The sequence below is a fragment of the Myotis lucifugus genome, unplaced genomic scaffold (assembly GCF_000147115.1).
Source record: "Myotis lucifugus unplaced genomic scaffold, Myoluc2.0 scaffold_109, whole genome shotgun sequence".
Taxonomy (NCBI): Eukaryota; Metazoa; Chordata; class Mammalia; order Chiroptera; family Vespertilionidae; genus Myotis; species Myotis lucifugus.
Genome location: NW_005871157.1, coordinates 3,959,553 through 3,982,640, shown reverse-complemented (window position 1 = coordinate 3,982,640; position 23,088 = coordinate 3,959,553). Strand labels below are relative to the sequence as shown.

Genomic DNA, 23,088 nt, shown 5'->3' with positions numbered 1-23,088 from the left:
ATTCCCAGTCAGGGCACATGCCCAGGTTGCAGGCTCAATCCCCAGTAGGGGGCGAGCAGGAGGCAGCTGATCCATGTTTCTCTCTTATCGATGTTTTTATCTCTCTACCCTTCCCCCTTCCTCTCTCTCTTAAAAAAAAAATCAATAAAAAATATTTTTTAAAAAGCCCTTTAAGGTGATTCTAATGCATGTCAGTTTGAGAACCACTGTTTTGAGTTCCAACTTTCTGTTAACTAAACCACATACATACTGCTTTTAAAAACAATTAAAAAATGGAAGTTTAGAATCTATTACATATCTTCCAAAAATATATTCTATTCATATAGCTCCTTATCTTTAAATCTTTTATAAAGAATTTCGTTTTTAAAAATGAATGTTTCAGTACCTGTTGAATGTTCAGACAAACATTTGTTTAACTAAATAAATGAAGACTTGCCATCTTTCATTACAAAGCCCTTTTCTCATTAAAAGAATAAGGCAAAGATCATTCAATATAAGATATGTGCAAATATTAATATTTCTCAAATCCCGAATGATTAAAAAAATAAGGCTTCCATCTATAGTAAGTGACATTTAAAAAATAAATAAATATATAAAACTGATGATAACTATACCCCAAAATTTTCAATGCATTTAAGATGAATTAAAATGAAACACAAATGTTCATACCTTGTGATTCCACATCTTACTAGCTGAAATGTTCGGTGTTTTTTTTTTAACCTAAAGTTAAACTCTGCGGAGGCAAACAGCAAAATATACTCTATATAAACCTCATTTTCTTTTAATAGCACACTAGACTACTCATTTCAAGGTATTCTCTTAGCACCTTATAAAAGGTATTCTTTCCTACAATTGACTCATAACTAATTCTACTAATTCACCTATAGCCTAACTTTTGCTCATTCTACTTTATCCACTTCTGCAAAATAACTTAGCCAATTCTTATCTTTCTTTTTCTATTTGTCTTCACATTTAATTAAAAACTACATGGCCAAACTTGCTATATCAACTCCTAACATAAAAATCTAGCAAAATCTTTTTCAGTTTCTTCACTACCTTGCACATCAAATCTAAATTAACCATAATCAGTTTCAAATTCTTCTTTGTTTCTATTTCTTCTCTAATAAATACCTTAAGTACTTAGCACTACTGGATATACCTCTTACATCTCTTTGGCCAGGCAAAGGCTTAGGTGCTAAACTCTCAAAACAGAACTACACATGCTAATTAATATCCTATATAATAAAAGCCTAATATGCTAAGTGTCCGACCGTTCGACCAGTTGCTATGACATGCACTGACCACCAGGGAGCAAACATTCTGACCGGTAGGTTAGCTTGCTGATGGGTTCTGGCTGATCAGGACTGGGCGAGACAGGCAGGACACACCCTGGAGCCCTCCCGTGGACCCTTCCCAGCCTCTAAAATATTTCTTCTAATTAATTTCCTTTCAATGTGCACGGATTCGTGCACTGGGCCTCTAGTTTAAAATAATATGCTTTTCCTGAAGCAAAATTCTTTATGAGAATTAAATACATCTTCAATTACAGAGTACCAGTAACAAAGGCTAAATTATATAGTGTTTTCCAATATTATATAATAGACATTCAGTTTTTAAAGCTCTTCTGGTACCCTAAAGTATAAAATTTAAAATCATACCAATAGAGCATATTAAAGGTTTTATTTGTCAGCATTAAGATATCATACTTTTGAGAGTGTATTAATAAATAGTCCTTGATATTAGATAATATACAAATACAAGAATAGGAAAAGTAGTATGGTCTTGCAAAGGTTAACTCACTGAGACCTAGATTATATTTGGTCTTTCAAGAAAACAATCCTGACCCAAAAGGTGAAATCTAGGCATGAAATGAAATTAGAATTTTATTGGGAGATTTAAGAAGGTACCTGTTATCAACCAAGCTAGGGACCCTAAGCATTAGACCGAGCTTAAAATAAAAACATCTCAGCAGAAAGGGTGGGAGTGAGGGGGGTGCAGGAAGAGATTAACCAAAGAACTTATATGCATAGCCCAAGGACACAGACAAAAGTGCAGTGAAGGCCTGGGCTGGGGCGGGAGCCAAGAGGGAAAAATGGGGGACCATCAGTAATACTCTCAATAATAAAAAAACAAAAACATTTCAGAACACCTAAGACATTTTCATAGCAAATGTGTAAGGCTATTTAGTCACCTAATATTCTTCTTGGTGCTTTGGGCTAGTATTTTAAAAGAGAATTTAACTCCTTTATTTTTCTTACATCTGCAAATAATATACTTACCAGGTCTAAAACTAGGGAGAATTCTGGTGTGCTTCTTGTTTTCAATGGAAGAGCAGGTTTCCTATTTAGTTGTTCTTCTGTCAGTGGTGGAACATGTTTGATGAAATAATAGCTATAAATCAAATTTTAAGAAAATTTCAACATTTCTACTTTTTATAAATGTAAGACATATTACTAAATTCAGCCCACGTTAATTAAACAATCCATATTTAAATTAGTAAACCAAACATGTAAAACATGCAAATAAAACTGAAAATATACAAATTAGTATTTGAATAACTCAGCAAAAGTATTACTACCTGTAAGTTACATGCTCTTTGCAATATACCACCCAGCTACCCCTCCACACATGGACTTTCATTCTGCTAAGAAGGAAGAAAAAGGAAACAACTTACGGGTCAAACACTTCCCAGTCTTCTTCATAAGTGGCTTCTGCATGGGCTGATGAATAACCACTATCTGGAGTTATTGGTGCTATTTAATAAAAATGAAAAATAAAATGTTACTTTTACTCACTTAATGTTGCCATGAAGTATACATTTTACTGCTTTTATGTAAGATCTTCCTGAAGCCCTGTGTATTTTAGGTTGAAGATAAGACAGAAATAATATCTAAACAGTATTTAAAAGCAAATTTATTAGCACATAGCTCTAACTCCAGATCCAAAGGAAAAAACTACCAATACAGACAAAATGGCAAGCTATATCATGGCTAGCAGAAATTAAAAATTCTGAGAGAAAACTTACTAATTACTAGAAAAATACACTCCACAAGAATTCAATTTCTAAGTGGATGGTGTTATATACATAACTATAAAAATTTCATGGTGCTCTTACAGTAGTAATATTTCACAAAATGCCTTGTACATTCAGGTGGTCAATATATGTGTGCTTATAATAGGCCCAAAGCTAGGTTTTAATCTACAATTCACGAACAGTCTTTAAGAAGTCCATGAACCCCTTGAAGACTTATGAAAAAATGTTATATGTACATTTTTCCAGGAATCTCAAGGCTGTTTCTGAACTTAAATAGTTTTAAAATGCTGTTCAATGTAGAAAGCATTGATTTAGAAGACCCATTATATTTCTTCTAATGTACAAGCAACTGAAAATAAGCAATTCTATATTCCATGACACATAATCCACTCTATGTTTGATCTAAAATTGTATCAACTAATAGAGCTTTAGAAAGTATTTGGGGAATTTTCTAAGACAATAATTACAACTTAAATTCAAGGAGAGGAAAAAACATAACTTAAAACTAAACAGGTAATATCTCACAGGTAAAAATTTAAGGTGGATGCTAGAGACTGAACGTTTGTACCCCTCCTGCCACCCCCCACCCCCAATTTCGATGTGATATTTGGAGGTGGAGCCTTTGGAAGGTCGTGAGGTCATGAAGATGGGATTTGAAGATGGGATTAGTGTCCTTTAGAGAGCTCACAGAGCTTCTGCCATGTGAGGACACACTGAGAAAACAGCTGTCTATGAACCAGAAAGCAGGCCCTCACCAGACATCAATGCTGTTGACACTGACTTGGATTTCCAAGCCTCCTGACCTGTGAGAATTAAATTTTGTTATAGCAGCCCAAAAGGACTAAGACAGTGGAACTCTGCTATAATTTTTTTTAACAACTTTATGCCAATTGAACAGTTCATTAGCACAAGGGGATAATAGAAAAAATATATCTTCCAACCACCTGTTTCAAATTCCTATTAACCTCAGAGAAAGGGAAAAAGGAATATTTGAGTGCCTTCATCTAAGCATTTTTCATACTTCATCTTTCTTACCCTCAAAACCCTGAATTACTACCATTTTAAAGCTAAGAATACTGTCGCACAGAACTTACATAAATTATACAAAGTCACAAAGCTAAGTAAATGATAGAGCCAGCCTCCTTCCTTCTTGTACTTTTTAGCTACATTCTTGAAATTAGGGAAAAGTAATAATTTTGTTTCTCATATTCATCTTTCAAGATCAGCAACAATTTTACTTAATGATCCTCCCAGCGTAACTGCAATGGGCCACCGCATTATTTTGCTCATTTATTACTATTTTTAAAATTTTATTTTTCAATTACAGTTGACACACGATATTAGTTTCAGGTGTACAACATAGAGATTAGACATTTATATACCATACGAAGTAATCATCCAGATAAGTTTAATACCCATCTGACACCATACACAGTCATTACAAATAGTCATTACAATTTTACTCACTATACTAGAGGCCCGGTGTATGAAATTTGTGCTGTGCGTGCATGCGTGTCCCTCAGCCCGGCCTGCACCCTCTCACAATCTGGGAGTGCTGGCTCCTAACCGCTAGCCTGCCTGCCTGCCTGATCACCCCTGACCCCTCTGCCTACCTGATCACCCCTAACCATTTGCCTGCCTGCCTGATCGCCCCTAACCGCCTCTGCCTCAGACCCCGCACCTGGGCCCAGGCTTCCCTCCTCCAGCCGGCCGCAGGCACCCGGGACCCTGGGTGGCGCTGCCCGGGCCCCAGCTTTGTCAGGAAGGACGACTGGAATGACCTCTGGTCTATCCAGTCTAATTAGCATATTACCCTTTTGTTAGTATAGATTCCCTATACTGTATCTTACATTCCTGTGACTATTTTAATAACTGGCAATTTATACTTCATAATCCCTTTCACCTTTTTCACCCATCCTCCAATGCCTCGCCTATCTGGCAACCACCAATTGGTTCTCTGTATTCCAAGTTTGCATCTGTTTTGTTTATTCATCTTTGTTTTTTAGATTCCACATATAAATGAATCATGGTATTTTTCTTTGACTTATTTCACTTAGCACAATACCCTCTAGATCAGCCGTGGGCAAACTACGGCCCGCAGGCCGGATTCGGCCCGTTTGAAATGAATAAAACTAAAAAAAAAAAAGACCGTACCCTTTTATGTAATGATGTTTACTTTTGAATTTATATTAGTTCACACAAACACTCCATCCATGCTTTTGTTCCGGCCCTCCGGTCCAGTTTAAGAACCCATTGTGGCCCTCGAGTCAAAAAGTTTGCCCACCCCTGCTCTAGATTCATCTATATTGTTATAGATGGCAAGATTTCATTCTTTATTATGGCTGAGTAATATTCCATTGCTCATTTTTTTTAATAGCACTCACCACACTGTATAGTTATTTTTTTAAAATATATTTTTATTGATTTCTAGAGAGATAAAGAGATAGAAACATCGATGAGAGAGGAAATCATCGATAGGCTGCCTCCTGCAGGGCCCCTACTGGGATTGAGCCAGTTAGGGGAATAAATAAATGAATGAGACAACTGGAATAAATCTTACTTCCCCCCCCGCTCTAGAAACCTTTAAGGTTATAGAAATCCCTTCTACATCTTCACAGTTGTCAGATAAAATAAATACAAAGGCTGATACAGCAGAATAAAAATATAGAACAAACACCAAATAGGAAGCCAAAGCCCTGGACTTTACCATTCAATCGCCTGTAACACTGGGCAAAGTAATCAGCATAAAATGATAGGACAACAGTAGGTTCATTTAAAGTCTTATCCACCCAAGAATAAACTATGTGCACAACCCATGTTAATTTGCTTGTTAGATTCAGTATGATTCTTACATTATAACATAATTTAACATTATAGATATTAACATAATTTTAACATAGGCATTAATCTTTTGACAAATTTAAAATAAATTTCTCCTCTATTATGTCACTTTTCTCTTCATACTGGCATTATTGAGTTGAAGTTTCACAATTGTATGCATTTTCAAATGTTTTCTGCTATTTCAAGAATTTTTTTAAAAGTTAGCCCTTTTAGCCTAGCCAGAGTGACTCAGTGGTTATAAATCATGCCCGAGTTGTGGGCTTGATCCTGTGTGGGGCATGCAGTAGGCAGTCCATCAATGATTCTCTCTCACCACTGATGTTTCTCTCTCTTCTCCCTTCCTCTCTGAAATCAATAAAAGTATATATTTTTAAAATGTCTGCTCTTTATATTCAACAGAAGAACATCATCCTACTTCCTTATACCAAATTATATTTCTTAACCAATATATTTGCACTAGGATCTCTCAAATAGCTAGCACCACAAGGAACTTTTTAAAAAATCTAAAATAATAATCTAAGATCTTCTCCCTCTGAGAAATAATAGCCATCCTCAATTTTATTTCTGCTTTTAAGCATGATGAAACAATTTCATATTTTCGTCTTATATGTCTACTTATCACAACTCCTCAGAGGTATAAATTATGATCTAATGTGTTTCTACATTTCTATGACAACTGGCTCAGACACAATTATGTTAGGCCTTTATAAGGATTCAGAATTAAGCTCTAAAAGTTGGGTACAGAGAGATATCCAGGAACAGACGCTTCTTTGGGGAGAATGTCATCCATGTATGAAACAAATGTGAAGTTATGATTTGAGACTACCTCTAGGTAGGAACTTCAGACCTGAGGGTCTAAGACTGTTACAATTATATTCATAAAATAAGCACATATTTTGCTAGTTGTGTTAAATTTCTCCAAGTAGTAAAACTGGTACAAGTAAGTAAACTGTAAAATATTAATACTGAATCACAACGAAGTTTTTAAAAAATTCAATTTCAAAATGACTAACTTTTGGGTACAAATTTTATTTCCAATTTTAATTTTCTTAACTTCAAGGAAGAAAAACATGCATTTAATCTAGTATTTAAGAAAAAATATAAAATACTGTATTTTTTAAAAAAATATTTTTATTGATTTCAGAGAGAAAAGGAGAAGGAGCGGGAGAGAGAGAAACTTCAATGATGAGAGAGACTCATTGATCAGTTGCCTTTTGCACATCCCCTACAGGGGATTAAGCACACAACCCAGGCATGTGCCCTGACTTGGAATCAAACCCTGAACTCCCAGTTCATAGGTCTATGCTCAACCACTGAGCCACATTGGCTGGACTAATACTGCATTTTTATAAACTATTCTTGAAGATGCCTAAGACATTTTCCTCACCTGTAAGGGGTGGGATATCACGATTAACTGTTTCTTCTGCGTCTTCTAAACCATTATTTACTGATGGCCTCACTTGAATTGCTTGATTTGAGTAAGCTGCTCCATTAGTTGATGTAGTAGTACTGGTAGTGATCTCATCCACCTGTTCCATATCAAGTTGTTTTACTATCTCTTCAGCTTCCACAGCCTGTCCTGGGGAATCGGATCCTGAAGTTCCTGAAATCATGATTCGGGGTACTCACAATCATCATTTAAAAACTCATAGGGGGTAGGAGAGTAAAACATGTTATTTAAGGGCACAAATTTACAACGATTAATAAATAAGCCCTAGAGATCAAATACACAGTAAATATAGACAATACTGTATTGTAATCATCAAACTAGCTAAGAGACTAGGATCTAATTATTCCAACCAATAAAAAGAAAGGGTAGTTATGGACCATGATAGCAGTGCTAATTATTGCTGTAATAGCTATTATATTACAATATGTAAATGTACTAAATCAACATGTTATATACCTTAGATTTACACAATGTTATGTCAAATATATTTCAATACAAATAAAATAATTAAAACCTATAAATATTTCAAAAACTAAACACAATAGAAACAAAGCTGAGGATACCATTGCTTGGTGAGTCTCTTCTATACATTTCAAGCAATGAGATATAAAGACTATTATAAGCTAGAGTAGTATTTGTGAACAAAATTATTAAAAGTGTTCAAATAGTTTAGAAACACCCATCTGGAGTCAAATAGTTATATAATTTAGAACATCTTTATTTTTACTGAGATATAATTGACATATAACACTAAGTTTCAGATGTACATATTGATATAGTACAATATGATTAAGTATCATTTATTAAGTGCTTACTCTGTCTAGGCATTTTATATATATTCATTATCCTCAAACAGCTCCTGATCCTTTCAGTACTAAGCATCTTAGACATTGTGGGCAGTTGTGATTTTTAAAACAGAGTTACTTATCCAAGAATGAGATCATTGTTCCCGACCATGGGGGGACCTTTTTATTCAAAGACACAAGGACAAATTCGAAATGAGATTTCATCTTAATATTCAAGTTAGTTTCCTAATTATACACAGCCATCACCTACATGACCATGCTGCCCAATTATGGGAATGACCCCCCAACTCTTTTCCATTTTTTAATAGAATCCTCCAAAAGTTGTTTTCAACAACAAAAATCAATCTACCAATACTCTCAACTGCCTCACAGAATATTCATTCTTCCCTAACTGCTTTAAATTTAATCTTTTTTCCAAAAAACCCCTCTTTTCCTGATACCCTTCCCTCAAAGCTCTTTATTATCCCATACTCAACTTACTAAGTGAATCAGAATTCATTTATCTCTATTGCTGCCACCAGATAACTGGTTTCCACAAATGTCTAAAAATGCCTGCTCCATGCCCTGACCGGTTTGGCTCAGTGGATAGAGTGTCGGCCTGCGGACTAGAGGGCCCCGGGTTCGATTCCGGTCAAGGGCATGTACCTTGGTTGCGGGCACATCCCCAGTAGGGAGTGTGCAGGAGGCAGCTGATCGATGTTTCTCTCTCATCGATGTTTCTGACTCTCTATCCCTCTCCCTTCCTCTCTGTAAAAAATCAATAAAATGTATTTAAAAAAAGATAAAATAAAAATGCCTGCTCCTTTGATATTGATGTCACCTAGCTATTTAATTCTTCACTTATTCCCACTGCTGTAATCTGCTATCTATTGCCAGCATCCTCTTAATCACAGAGGAATTTAACATCTAAATAAATTTAACCAGTTTACTGCTGTATTAAATGCCTGTCTAGTTGTTCTTACAGGTGATGCCAATGACTCATCCCATATCTAATCCTCAAAGGTCTTGCACTCTTTAGCTCCATCTTCTTTCATACTGCCCGTTAGTAGTGATTACCATGGCCATAACATGATCATTAACACTAAGAAACCATTCACCACTGAAACCTAAAATTCAAATACATTAATTCCCTACCACAAACTGCCTAATCTAATTATTTATGTATATCATACTCCTATTACATGTGATCATCATGTTTGATAAAGGCCTGTCAGGCTCTTCTATTCCAAACACATCCCTCAATAACTTCTTACTCTCTTCATCTAATTAAAACTTCATGGTGTATCATTCATTCATTTAATCATTCTCAAGACTGCAGCTTCAGTGTGTTTTGCTCCCTTGTCTTTCCACTGCCATCCATCATAGGAATACCTCATGAATCAATCTAACCTACGGAAATCATCTATATATATAAAAGGCTAATATGCTAAGTGTCCGACCAGTCGCTATGATGTGCACTGACCACCAGAGGGCAGACACTCAACACAGGAGCTGCTGTGACACACACTGGCCATTTACAGAGAAACGGCACCATGGACCTGGTGCCAAAAAAGCAACACTCGGTTTCCCCCAAGTGGGACACATGCCCCGCCATTACTCCGAAGCAGCAGCCCACCAAATCGCAGCTGACGCAGCCAAGACCCCATGGCGCAAAATGCAGCCCACAGCCCAGAAACAGTGGCTGAGGGTGCCGGGTAATGACGTCACATAGCAACACCTAGCTTCCTCTCCCTAGCAACAGACCATTTAACAATAAACGGCACCAGGGACCTGGCACCCACAAAGGAACGCAGCTTCCGCCAAGTGGGACACAGGCTCTGCCACCACCCCAGAGTGACTCCCCACCAAATCACAGCTGACGCTGCCGAGACCCCATGGCGCAAAATTCGGCCCACAGCCCAGCCCAGCCCAGCCCAGCAATGGTGGCTGGGGGTGCCAGGTAATGACATCACATAGCAATGTCCAGCTTCCTCTTCCTGGGGACTAGCCTCCTTGGAGTTTCTTCTGCCCAAGAACACAACTTGCTTTATAGCCAGGTGTAAACATTTTACACTTTAACTAAATGTCTGTGAAGCCTTTTCCCATGCCTCATCTCATTTGATCCTCACAGAAGTCCTGGAGTAGGTAGATAGGAGACTTGGTAGAATCCTATTTTCTTTTCATTATCTGGAAAATGGAGATTTAGAAAGCTTAGAAACTTGACCCAACTAAAAAGAAGAAATGGTGGACCTTGAAAATGACTTCAGGTTTTTTCACTGCACAGAATATAGTCAAACACTGCTGCAGTTAAAGATTTTACCCTTTGTTCTCCCTGCATGATCTGCTTCGTGTTGATATTTACTACTGTCTTGCTGACAATTACCTAAAAGAGAAGTTGGGTGCTTCACTGGGCTGGAAAAAGCTTAGCTAAATCAGAAAGCAGGTCTAATTAAGCAAGTTTATCTATATATATAAAGCTCTCGCTGGTGCCAATTGCACGTGTGTGTTTTGATCTGTCATTGTTGATCATGAATTTGGTTGACACTTCTATTAGAGAGAAAGGGTGAATAGTGATAATAAAATATTTTTTTTTCTTTAAATATATTTTATTCATTTTTTACAGAGAGGAAGGGAGAGAGATAGAGAGTCAGAAACATCCGTGAGAGAGAAACATCGACCAGCTGCCTCCTGCACACCCGCCACTGGGGATGTACCCGCAACCAAGGTACATGCCCTTGACCGGAACCAAACCCGGGACTCCTCAGTCCACAGGCCAACGCTCTAGCCACTGAGCCAAACTGGTCAGGGCAAAAATATTTCTTCTAATTAATTTCCTTTCAATGTGCACGAATTCATGCACCAGGCCACTAGTACAATTATAAAGACTGATCATACTCCAAATAAAACCCTGCCTATAGAATGCTGCTCAATACATGTGTGTATGGGAGATATTCAGCTTTTACTTACACTCTTCCAACAGTATACATTTTAAACCTTCACCATTCTCTTTAATCCCTGCCACCAAAATTATCTCAGCAAATGACACCATCTCCTCCTCCAAAGAAAAAAAATTATAACCATCAACTTCTACCCAAACATTTATTTCTACACACACCTTCACAGCTTCTTTCCTCCAGCACAGGAGAAAAATGTTTCTTCTCCCTATTTCAATTCCAATCCTTCTACCTCTTTTCTTGATCCCATTCCTGTCAGCAGACTCCAGAAATTTTCTTCATTAGTTATTTTTTCCTCTTTTTTCAACTAATTAGACCTTACCCTGAGACTTAAAAATATGCTTGTTTCTCACAAACACAAACCATCCCTTGAGACTTTGTAACTTCTCTAGTTTCTTTCATATTCATGTTCCTCATAACGGTAATCTACACTTGCTGCTTCCTTTCTTTAAAAAAAATATATTTTATTGCTTTCAGAGAGGAAGGGAGAGGGAGAGAGAAAGATAGAAACATCGATGATGAGAATCATTGATCAACTGCCTCCTGCATGCCCCACACTGGGGATCGAGCCCGAAACCCATGTGGCTTGACCAGGGATCAAACCATGACCTCATTGTTCATAGGTCAATGCTCAACCACTGAGCCATGTGGCTGGGCACAGCTTCCTTTCTTACTCTCCATTTTACCCTTAACCCTGTATGTTAGGCTTCCAACTCCGACCACTCCTCTGAAAAATGTTCTGGCATCCAATAATATAAAAAAATATATATATATATATTTTTAGTCAATTCTCAACCAAGGAAATTTTTCCATTGATTTCTGGGAGAGAGTAGAAGGGGAGGGAGGGGGAGAGAAACATAAATGTGAGAGAGACACATTTAATTGGTTGCCTCCTGTTAGGGACAAACCTGCAACCCTGATACATGCCCTTGACTGGAAATCGCACTTGCAACCCTTCGATGTGTGGGCCGACGCTCTACCACTGAGTCACACCAGCCATGGCCCAATGAAATTTTAATTAATTGCCAGATTCAGTGGTGTCTTTTCAATGTTCATTTCCTTTTCTTCTATCTTCATAGTTGTTTGGCCCTGTGTTTTGATATTCTCTCTCCCTTTGGCTTCTATGACACAATGTCTCTCCTGACTTCCTCCATGTTTCCTTTGTTTGCTTCTTTACTTTGTCCAGTCCTTAAATGTTTCCTCCCAAGATTCTGGTCTTAGTTTGCTGAATCAAATAGACTATTTACTTTACTTGTTTAAACTAATACCTATAAGAAGCTGATAATACCAGTGTCTACTGCTTAAACCCATATTTTGAAGCTCTATATTGCAATAAGACATTTTTGTTTGCTTGTTTTATGGCATCTCAAACTCAGCATGGTCCAAATTAAATTCAATTATCTCTCTCCCAGGAACTTACTTTTCTCTCTTGAAAATCTAACCTTGTGTCATTTTAATCTCTCTTCACTTTCATCAATAATCCATTCCCAAAATTTGTCCATTCTATAACTCTGATCTTTCTTCTCTAATACCACAATTAGGTTGCATGAAATCGAATTGTTCTCCCACCATCTAACCTCTTTAGATTCTAATGTACACCCTACCAAAGAGATCTTTAGAAAACACAAATCAGTTCTTAAAACTCACTGGTTTAATACCTTCTAATCATCCCCCAGTAAGGATAAAGTTCAAATATCTTACATGTTAGCTCTATAATCTGACTTCTTTATAACTCTCCTATCTTATTCCTTCCTGTGCACTCCTCAAATCCAGTGCTCCAAACTAATTTCAGTTTCTCAAATACATTAGGTCTTTGCTCAGGCTGCTCCTTCCACCTTTACCACCTTTCAAGATTCAGCTTTTCAATGAAAGCTTTTGTGAACTTCCTCCCAGAATACAGAACTCCATTCTTTGAATACCCCGCTGACCCATGCCTCTATCAAGCACTTATAAAAATTTATTATACTTATTTACATATATCTCTCCCTCCTGTAAAAAGTGAGCTTCTTGCCCTAGCTGGTTTGGCTCAGTGGATAGAGCGTCCGCTTGCAGACACATGCCCAGGTTGTGGGCTCGATCCCCAGTGGGGAATGTGCAGGAGATAGCTCATCGATGATTCTCTCTCATCATTGATGTTTCGATCTCTCTTTCCCTCTCCCTTCTTCTCTGAATCAATAAAAATATATTTTTAAAAAATTACACCAACATCCATAAACATAATTCAAATTAGAACTTTAATAACCATCAACAAGCATTTAGTGACTATTTTCCATGTGCCCAATACTATATCAAACCACATGGTAGATGCAAAAATAAAGACACGATCTTTTACTCTCCCAACAGTCTAGAGACTAAATTATCATGTATAAATTAGGTATTGATCATCAGAAAATAAGACACTAACACATCTTTTAAAAAAAATAAATTGATAAAGAAGCCTATTTTGATACTTTTGCAAAAGTATTATATAATGAAATACTTCATTTGAATTAGGGTAGTTTTATTTTATCTAAATTGAAGATCCCTAAGGGGAGAAGTCAACCAAAAGATAATAAAAAATAAATTGTTACAAGAAAATGATCTTGTTTCAACTCACTTTAAATATTGAAAAAAATACTTTATTGATCTAGAATACTGAAAATGCTTCTAGATTCTTTCCTGTACACATTCTAAGGATTACAGAAGTCATCCAACAAAGAAATAATAAAACTTTCCCTCCAGCCCTAAGTTTATCATCTAGCTCTTCAGATAGTGAAAGCAGAGTCCATTCACTTCAATAGAATTAAACATATCCTATATTTGTTTCAGTCACTTAAAACAAACATAAGATGCTGACATATATGCCACTAAAATCAAATAGAATTTTTTTAAAAACTAAAAAAACCCCCAACATTAAAATTTTAAACCCAAATTATAATTAATGGTTTATACTTACCATTTTTATTTGCTGGTGAAAAAAAATTGAAGACAGGAGAAAATATGGTCCCCAACAATGTAGTCCTTGGAGGACTGCCAGAGGAAGGGTTATCTTCTAATTTTCCATTTTGTTTTACATGTTGATTTGTCATTTCGTAACTACCAGCTTCTAAGAAAAAACAACAACAAAAAAGTTGGAATCTAGAAAACATGGCTTTCAGAAATGTGTTCTAAGACATTCATTGTAAAAATACTTTTTTCCAAAAAAAATTTCATGAAGAGTACTGGACATTAATGTTAGGAAAGTTTATTATTTAAAAAAATCTTGAGGTAAATCACTTGTAAATGAAATTATCTTGATGCAAATTTATAAAGCATTAAGTTTAATAATCTGACTTCTTTATAACTCTCCTATCTTATTCCTTCTATAAAGTCTAATGCTTTATAGATGCTAAAATTCAGTTTTTCAAAGTACAGTTGACCCTTGAACAAGATGGGTTTGAACTATGTTGGTCCACTTAAACTTGGATTTTCTTTAATAAATACACAGTTGGCCCTTCATATCCCTAGGTTTCGCATCCACAGATTCAACAGTATTTACTATACTATTATATGGTTGGGAATCCACAGACACAGAGGGCCGATTGTATACATTATTCGATGCCATCTACACTAATAAAAGAGAAATATGCGAATTGACCATACTTTCACAGCCAATCGGGAGTATGCAAATTAACCCAACAAAGATGGTGGGTTAATTTGCATATGCAGGTGCCAAGCGCCCCAGCAGCTCCGGGCCTCTGGGCAGCGTGGTAAGGCGGAAAGGAGGCTCTGGCAGGAGCGAAGGCTGTGCCGGCAGCTAGGGGAAGGAAGGCCTGTTCTTGCACGAATCTTCATGCATCGGGCTTCTAGTCTTATATAAGGGACCTGACCACCTGCAGATTTTGGTATCCACCAGGGTTCCATGGATACCGAGGGACAACTGAAGTTTTGGGGAATTCAAAAGTTGTATGTAGATTTTAGACTGTGCAGTGGGTTAGCACCCCTAACCCCTCCACCCCCCCGTGTAGTTCAAGGGTCAACTGTAGATTTACATCTAGAATTATATAGACTGAAAGGCTTCAAATCAACACAGAGTTTCAGAGAATGAAATAAACTCTTTGTAAGTAAAGCAAGTTACAATATTAAAAACACAAATGCAAACTTTTTGTCTTTGGTTATTTATACTTTGGAATGTTGCCTACTTCACAAAACCTAACCTCCAATCTATTTCTAATGAATAACAGCAACATAGCTCTACTGAAGCAGAAAACTATGTATAGCAGTGTCAAAAATTACTTATGGATATTGAGGCACCATTTCAAAGTAGCTAGGAAGAATAACTAGTTTTCTATAAGTTTCTTGTTAATAAAAAATTTTCCATGGGTTTTTGGAAAATATTTAAAAAATAAATTCAAACAAATGTTTTGATTAATCATCCGTAACCTTCCACAACCTTACTATCTATTTCATTTCTTTCCTTCTTCGCTATAGCTCTTTTAACTTACTACTTTATTCCTTTTCTCCCTAGTGGTCAATTCCAACAATAGAGATACATCACTGCATTGAGAGGAAAAAGCTAAGAAATTATTATGTGTTTAAAGTAGCACTGGTTAAAAGGCTCCATGCTCTTAAGTGTTTTTCTTTAGAAAAATCTGTTATCCTTCTTGTTTTTCTCCTTTTTGACTTTGAGGTGCTTGAACAGGGTTTATCAACAGCAATACCATTGATCTTTTGGCTGGGTAATTCTTTGTTGTGGGAAGATGACCTGTAAGATGTTTAGCAGTGTTCCCTCAACAGGTTCTGACAACCAAAAAAATCTCCAGATATTGACAAATGTTCTCCAGGGGAACAAAACCACCTGTAGTTGAAAACAACTGGCCTAAGTGATCCAATCCCCTCTGAACTCTGAAATTCACTGACCAAGAAACAAATTCTTTGTACATATTAAGAACATATTTCAAATCTGTACATTTACAAATTAAGTGACAACTATTATTGCTTTAAGAAATGAATTTATGCCGAAACCGGTTTGGCTCAGTGGATAGAGTGTGGGCCTGCAGACTGAAAGGTCCCAGGTTCGATTCCGGTCAAGGGCATGTACCTGGGTTGCGGGCACATCCCCAGTAGGAGATGTGCAGGAGGCAGCTGATCAATGTTTCTCTCTCATCGATGTTTCTAACTCTCTCTCTCTCTCTCCCTTCCTCTCTGTAAAAAATCAATAAAATATATTAAAAAAAAAAAGAAATGAATTTATTAGAAGTACAAAATGTTGCTCCATTTACATTTTCATGCTAAGCAGTATAAAGCTAGTTGCTCTGCCTTTGTCATTTTAATTCAGCAAAGTAGATTTATAGCAAGAAGGTAAATTTTCATTTCATTTCATGCTACTAATATATAATCAAAGAAGATTACAAAAACTAGGCAGAAATTGCTTAAAGTAGATTTTTTAAAACAGAAAAGGAACATGTTGGGTCAGATCTCTCCCTGTACCTAATAAAGCAATTATCTAAATATTAACAAACCTCCATTTACTTGACTTTTCCGTCTTACTCGAGATATCTGTTTGTTAAGTTTTCCTCCTGCTCTTGGTGTTGATGTGATCAGATTATTATCTATATCACGTTCAATTCTACTCCGTTTCGAAGGATTTTCTCTCTCTTCCTTAAGATATAAAAGGAAAAACATTCATTGAGTAGTCACTCTGCCTTATAGGTTACACTTTTAAAATGATAAAATATGATATGCACCCCAATCATGTTCACTGCAGCATTATTTAAAATAGCCAACAAATGGACACAATCTAAGTGGTTCATTGATGAATAAAGATATTGTGTTATATATATGCAATGCAATATTATTCAGCCATAAAAAATAATAAAATCTTGCCATTTGCAAAAACATGGGTGGACTTTGAGGGCATTATACTAAGTAAAATAAGTCAGACAGAGGAAGACAAATACTGTATGCCCTCACTTATATGTGGAATGTAAAATTTAAAAACAAACAAAACCTAGTTCATAGATACAGAGAACAGATAGGTGGTTACCAGAGGTGAGGATGGAGTGGAGGGGGGAATGAGTGAAGGGAGTCAAGAGGTACAAAATTCCAGTAATAAAATAAACAAGCCATGGGGATATAATGTACAGCATGTGGATATAGTTAATAATACTGTATTGCATATTTGAAAGTTGCTAAAAGAGTAAATCTTTAAATTTCTTATAAGAAATAAAACCCCTAGAACTATGTATGGTAATGGATATTAACTAAAGTTACTGTGATGATCATTTCACAATACATACATACATCAAATCATTACATTGTATAGACCTGAAACTAACATAATGTTATGTCAATTATACCACCAAAAGAGGAAAATACATGGTATGATAGACTTTCCCCTGTTTTTTAAATCCAGGAGAAACAAAACAAAACATCTAATGTTTGGTAGAAAACACAAGAAAAATTTGAGTGTCATAAGAGTATTTACTAATGTAATTATAATACGCAAATATAATTACAGCATTCTCATAATTCAGATCCTTTCCCCAGGGTCCACTCAATTTCCATGCTATTGAAATACTGAATTGTACAATGTGCTCTGAATTTTTAGAAATTTTCCCATATTCCTAGAACTGCCTAAAGAACAGAGAGGTCTTTTCATGGAATTTGCTGACATATCACCAAAAATGACAAAAATAAATAAATAAATAAATAAATAAATAAATAAATAAATAAATAAAGAGGGCCTGCCGCTGCCACACCCCCCAAGGATAACCTCAATTCTTTAAATGCCCAAATTAACACTAAGGAGTCAACTCCATAACAAAGTATCTATTCATTTCCTTATATGGGGCAAATCCACATATGACCAGTCTATACTATTCTTACAGTATTATTGACTAAAGTATATTCCAAGCAATAGCCTGATTTATTTTTCTCATTTGTAGGTTTTTTTCTAATGTCATCTGCCACATGAGTGTTTTCTTATATTACTGTAATATTGGCCTGTTATTCCTTGCTGTTTTAATGAGACTACCTGAAATCTTTTGATAAGGACTAGACTTTTAAATCTATATTACATATAATTTATACATATAATCAACATTCTTATTTAACAGTAATAACTTCTCTACTTTTTTGTTATTTGATGCTTTTACACCACAGCAAATAATATAATATACTACTATTTGTTTTCTGAAAATTGAATATTGTTCTATTATTTCTGAAAAAAACCTTGGTACTGTAAGTGGCCAAAATTACAATTCCATATTTGGATCAAAATAGAAAAAAAATAATACTGCAATTACCATTCTAAAGAATGTTAGCACTGGTTGGTTTGGATCAGTGGTTAGAGCATCGGCCTTTGGACCGAAGGGTGGGTCCGGGGTTCAATTCCCAGTCAAAGGCACATACCTTGGTTACAGGTTTAATACCTGGCCCTGTTTAGGCGAGGGCGGGAGGCAACCAATTGACGTCTCTCTCTCACGTTGATATTCCTCCCTATCCCCCCTCCGCTTTGCTCTCTCGAAAAACCAATGGGAAAAATATCCTCACTCCTCGGGTTAGGATTAAACAAACAAATAAAATTTCAGAGCATTAACAAAAATAAATAAATAAATAATTTTACTTTTACTGAATAGTTTCTCTAATGTTATGTAATTCCATCAAAATAGTCATTACAGTAGCTACCAGGTGCCACCCCCGACACTCCCTTGGCCCATGGTTTTGCTTTCTGTAGTTTCACTTACCTGCAATCCAAAAATATTAAATGAAAAATTCCAGAAACAAACAATTCTTAAGTTTTAAAATGCACTCTGAGTAGTGTGATGAAATCTCATGCCACCCGGCTCTATCCTACCCAGGACATGAATTGTCCCTTTGTCTACCATATCCGCACATGCTATCCACCCATCTGTTAATAACTTAGTAGCTGTCTCAGTTATCACACTGACTGTGTCGGTGCTTCTGTTCAAGGAACCTTTATAGTAGCCTAACACTACACGTCACAATGCCAATGTCATTCACCTCACTTCATCTTATCACATAGGCACTGTATCATCTCACATCACAAGGGTAAGCACAGTACAATAAAACAGTTGGAGACCACATTCATATAACTTTTATTATAGTATACTAGAGGCCCTTCCTTCGTTCTGCGCTGCCCTCTGGTAGTCAGCGAATGTCACAGCGAGCGACTGAACTCCTGAGGGGACACTTTGCATATTAGCCTTTTATATATATTGTTATAGTTATTCTATTTTATTGTTAATTATTATTTTTTAATCCCGTACTGTGCCTAATTTGAAAATTAAACTTTATTATGGGTATGTATATATAGGAAAAATCATAGTATACATATGGTTTGGTTCTATTAGCAGTTTCAGGCATCCACTGAGGGTCTTGGAAAGTATCCCCTGTGACTAAGGGGGGAATACTGTATAGCACAAAATAATGCCTCCTTGATTCACAACAAAATTCCTCGTATTCTTTCTGTTTATCATTCCTCTGCATTATAAAATGAGCAGGATGCCTCACATTATATCACAAACATGGGATCTCCATTACCAGAAAATATAGGGGTCTCTTTATAAAGTCCTTCAAGAACACAAATACATAATGCCACAAAGCCACAACTACACTAAGCTCCAGCATCCTCTTAAGGAAGTCTCTTAATATATCTGATATTAACATAAATTCATGTATTTCTGAAAACCTTGCATTCTGTAACACTAAAAATATCAAAGCTTATGTGGGGGGACTGGGTCCAGGAGGGCAAAGAGGGGTATATTGGGGCAAATCAGTCAATGCCCCTGGAACTCCGTAACCAAAGCATTAACAAAAACAATGACTGAGACCTCCAGAGATAATTTGGACACCCCAGCAGCTAAGAGAAGCTGAAATGCTACCTGAAGGATTAATAAAAGGCATTAAAAAAGAGAAAAGTAGAAACAAAGGCTTATGGGAGCTAATAAGTGAAGCTTTAAAGCCAGTAGGGCTGCTAAAATGGACACAAAAGGAAATGTAAACTGCCACATAAAAATCACTGCTAGATCAGGCTGTACCTCTCCAGGAGGGCACCCAAAATCTGTATCTCACAGTGGGGAGAGCCTTTTGTCTCTATAACAGTTTAACTTGACTTTTTTTATTTTCCTGATGAAGGATAAAATTCCACTCCCATTATTCAGGATCACCCTGTCCAGTTTAGGAAAAACTACATATATAACAACATGCCACCCATGTTATAATAACACTATTCTCCTATTTACCAACACAGTATACACTGAGTGGCCAGATTATTATGACCACCTGACATTTGTAGGCAAATTAGCTATAATTTCACGCTGAAGTTACTAGAGGGCCAGACCATTATAAATAGGGAAGCAGGTTGTTTACCATGACAGAAGTGACTTTTTTTCTGAAGATATGGGTAAACAACGCGATTTAACAGCCTTTGAACGTGGGATATATATACACTGAATGGCCAGATTATTATGACCACCCCATCAGTACTTCGTTGGGCCACCTTTTGCCTTCAATACTGTGGCAATTCTTCTTGGCATTGACTCCACGAGATGTTGAAAGATGATGCGAGAAATCTGACACCATGCCTGATGAATAGCACTGTCCAGTTCTGTGAGATTTGATGGTTGTGGAACCAGCTGCCTGATGGCTCTTTAAACTTCGTCCTACAAATGCTCAATTGGATTGAGATCTGGTGATTGTGGGGGCCACCTAAGCAAGGTAAAGTCTCCCTCATGATCTTGAAACCACTCCTGCACAATACGAGCACCGTGGCATTGCGCATTGTCTTGTTGGAAGAAGCCATCTCCATTGGGATACGCCATCAACATGACAGGATGAACTTGATCAGCAATGATACTTAGGTATGTTGTGCTATTCAGACGTTGTTCCACACGAATTAAAGGGCCCAAATCATGCCAGGAAAACATGCCCCAAACCATAACACTGCCCCCACCAGCTTGAAGGGTTGTACTCATGCATGTGGGGTGCATGCTTTCATGCTATTTCCGCCAAATTCTCACTCTGCCATCTGCATAATGCAACTGGAAATGTGATTCATCAGACCACATGACTTTTTTCCAATGCTCGACTATCCAATCCTTGTGTTCCTGTGCGAATTGGAGACGTTTTATCTTGGTAACTGCAGACAGCAAAGGTGTTTGAACAGGCCTTCGGCTTCCATATCCCATACGATGCAGTGTACGGCTAATTTGCCTACAAACATCAGGTGGTCATAATAATGTGGCCACTCAGAGTGTGTGTGTGTGTGTGTGTGTGTGTGTGTGTGTGTGTGTGTCCCATGTTCAAAGGCTGTTAAATCGCATTGTTTACCCATATCTTCAGAAAAAAAATCACTTCTGTCGTGGTAAACTACCTGCTTCACAATTTATAATGGTCTGGCCCTCTAGCAACTTCAGCGAGAAATTATAGCTAATTTGCCTACAAACGTCAGGTGCTCATAATAATCTGGCCACTCAGTGTACATTAACTGATATTGTGGAGGTACCACATAGTATCGCAGAACAGACTATTAGTATACTATGGTCAATTGAGAATACATTCAAATACTTTAATGTACATCTCTCAAGAGGAAAAAGAATCAGAAGCTATTAAGATCAAGGTTAAGTTTCTGCAACCATTGATAATAAAATACTATTCTTCAGAATAATATATTCAAATGTCTGATGATGGTGCTATTCTGAAAGACAATCCATTGTCCAAATCTGAGAGACAATTAGTCACCCAATCCTAGTCTTTCTTAAATATTCAACTGTATACTTTGGGGATATTTTTGGACATAGTATGATTTTTTAGAAGAGGAAATGTGAAAAACAAGAATTCCACATTGCTGTATAAGTTGTTTTAATAAATGTAATAACCCTACCGTGTCTTCTCTGGAATTTGTATTTTTCAAAGTTGTCTCTAAGTTAAGCTTTGAAGGGGAAAATCGTGTAAGGGTGGTGTTGTTAAAATGCTGAATCCCAAAGGAAATACAGAGAACTAGAGAGGTAACCAAAACCCAAAGGCAAATTTAAAACAAAACCAGGAGACAAGGTATTTCCCCAAACTCCATGTAGATGAGGACAAACCAACAGCCACAAACCCAAGTGTCCATATACACCAGTGAAGAAGAAAGCTAAAACATGCAACAAGGTGTATGATGCATCTGACAACAGGAGAAGCCCAAAATAGATAAGAGGCAGGTATTCAATGGAAAGCATGGCAGGCTGACTTGATGACAACAGATAAAAATAGGAGAGGAAACTGCTGCCCAATCCAATAGCAAAGGGGTCCAAGGTAAGAGTGAAACAGGAGCAGTTTAGATTTTGTGAACTCTTGTAATTGACCAACTATGGCTCCCTCTAGAATAGGGCTCCACAAGGACGGGAAACTGCTGGGAATGTAATAAAAATTGAGTGAGAAAGGCACAAGAGATAAGATGGAAAGAGAAGTTCCAGATACACATGGGGCAGGGATACAGTGACAGGAAAACTCAAAAAGCAATCACTATTTTTTAAAATATGGTTAATGATTTAAGGGAAAAGAAGAGAGAGATAGCAACATCAATCATTGATCGGCTGCCTCCTGCATGCCCCCTACAGGAAATCGAGCCCACAGCGTGACCTCCTGGTTCATAGGTCAATGTTCAACCACTGAACCACACTGGCCAGGCACAATTTTAGAGGATTTTGAACCACAAATACTTAAACAAAATTATCATAATAAAACATACAAGAAATAACATCTCTACAGATAAAGAAAATGTGTCAGAAAAACATGCATAGGATAGATCAAAATCATAACCTATTTCAAAATAAGACAAGATATTAAGAAAATGATAGAAGATATACATGAGTTTGAAAACTTAGAAATAAAGTTACAGAACTAAAAAAAATTTAAAAAAATTTTCAAAAATAAAGACTGAACGAGAATGGACATAAAAGTGAGTAAACAGAATAGATTATGCCTTTATGAGAAACAAAAAAAATTTAAGACATCAAAATATGACAAATATTGCAAGACAGACAAAGAAGGTACAACAGA

The 23,088-nt window shown here is 36.6% G+C and overlaps 1 protein-coding gene across 8 annotated transcripts in view; it reads right to left on the bottom strand.

Moving 5' to 3' along the window:
* The window catches only part of CTDSPL2 (CTD small phosphatase like 2), a 92,755-nt gene that overhangs the window by 26,099 nt on the left and 43,568 nt on the right, over positions 1-23,088 (bottom strand). For 7 of the 8 annotated variants that reach the window (XR_002830350.1, XM_006093121.3, XM_006093122.3 and 4 more), the window contains exons 3-7: positions 16,545-16,683; positions 14,000-14,149; positions 7,263-7,478; positions 2,675-2,753; positions 2,280-2,391 (exon numbers count right to left, since the gene is read on the bottom strand). Coding sequence is in view for 7 of the 8 variants with exons in the window: in XM_006093121.3 (XP_006093183.1) it covers positions 2,280-2,391; positions 2,675-2,753; positions 7,263-7,478; positions 14,000-14,149; positions 16,545-16,683 (696 nt within the window). In the remaining variant the exon portion in view is untranslated. The remainder of the gene's footprint in view (positions 1-2,279; positions 2,392-2,674; positions 2,754-7,262; positions 7,479-13,999; positions 14,150-16,544; positions 16,684-23,088) is intronic. The other variant, XM_023757597.1, reaches the window with a different exon arrangement.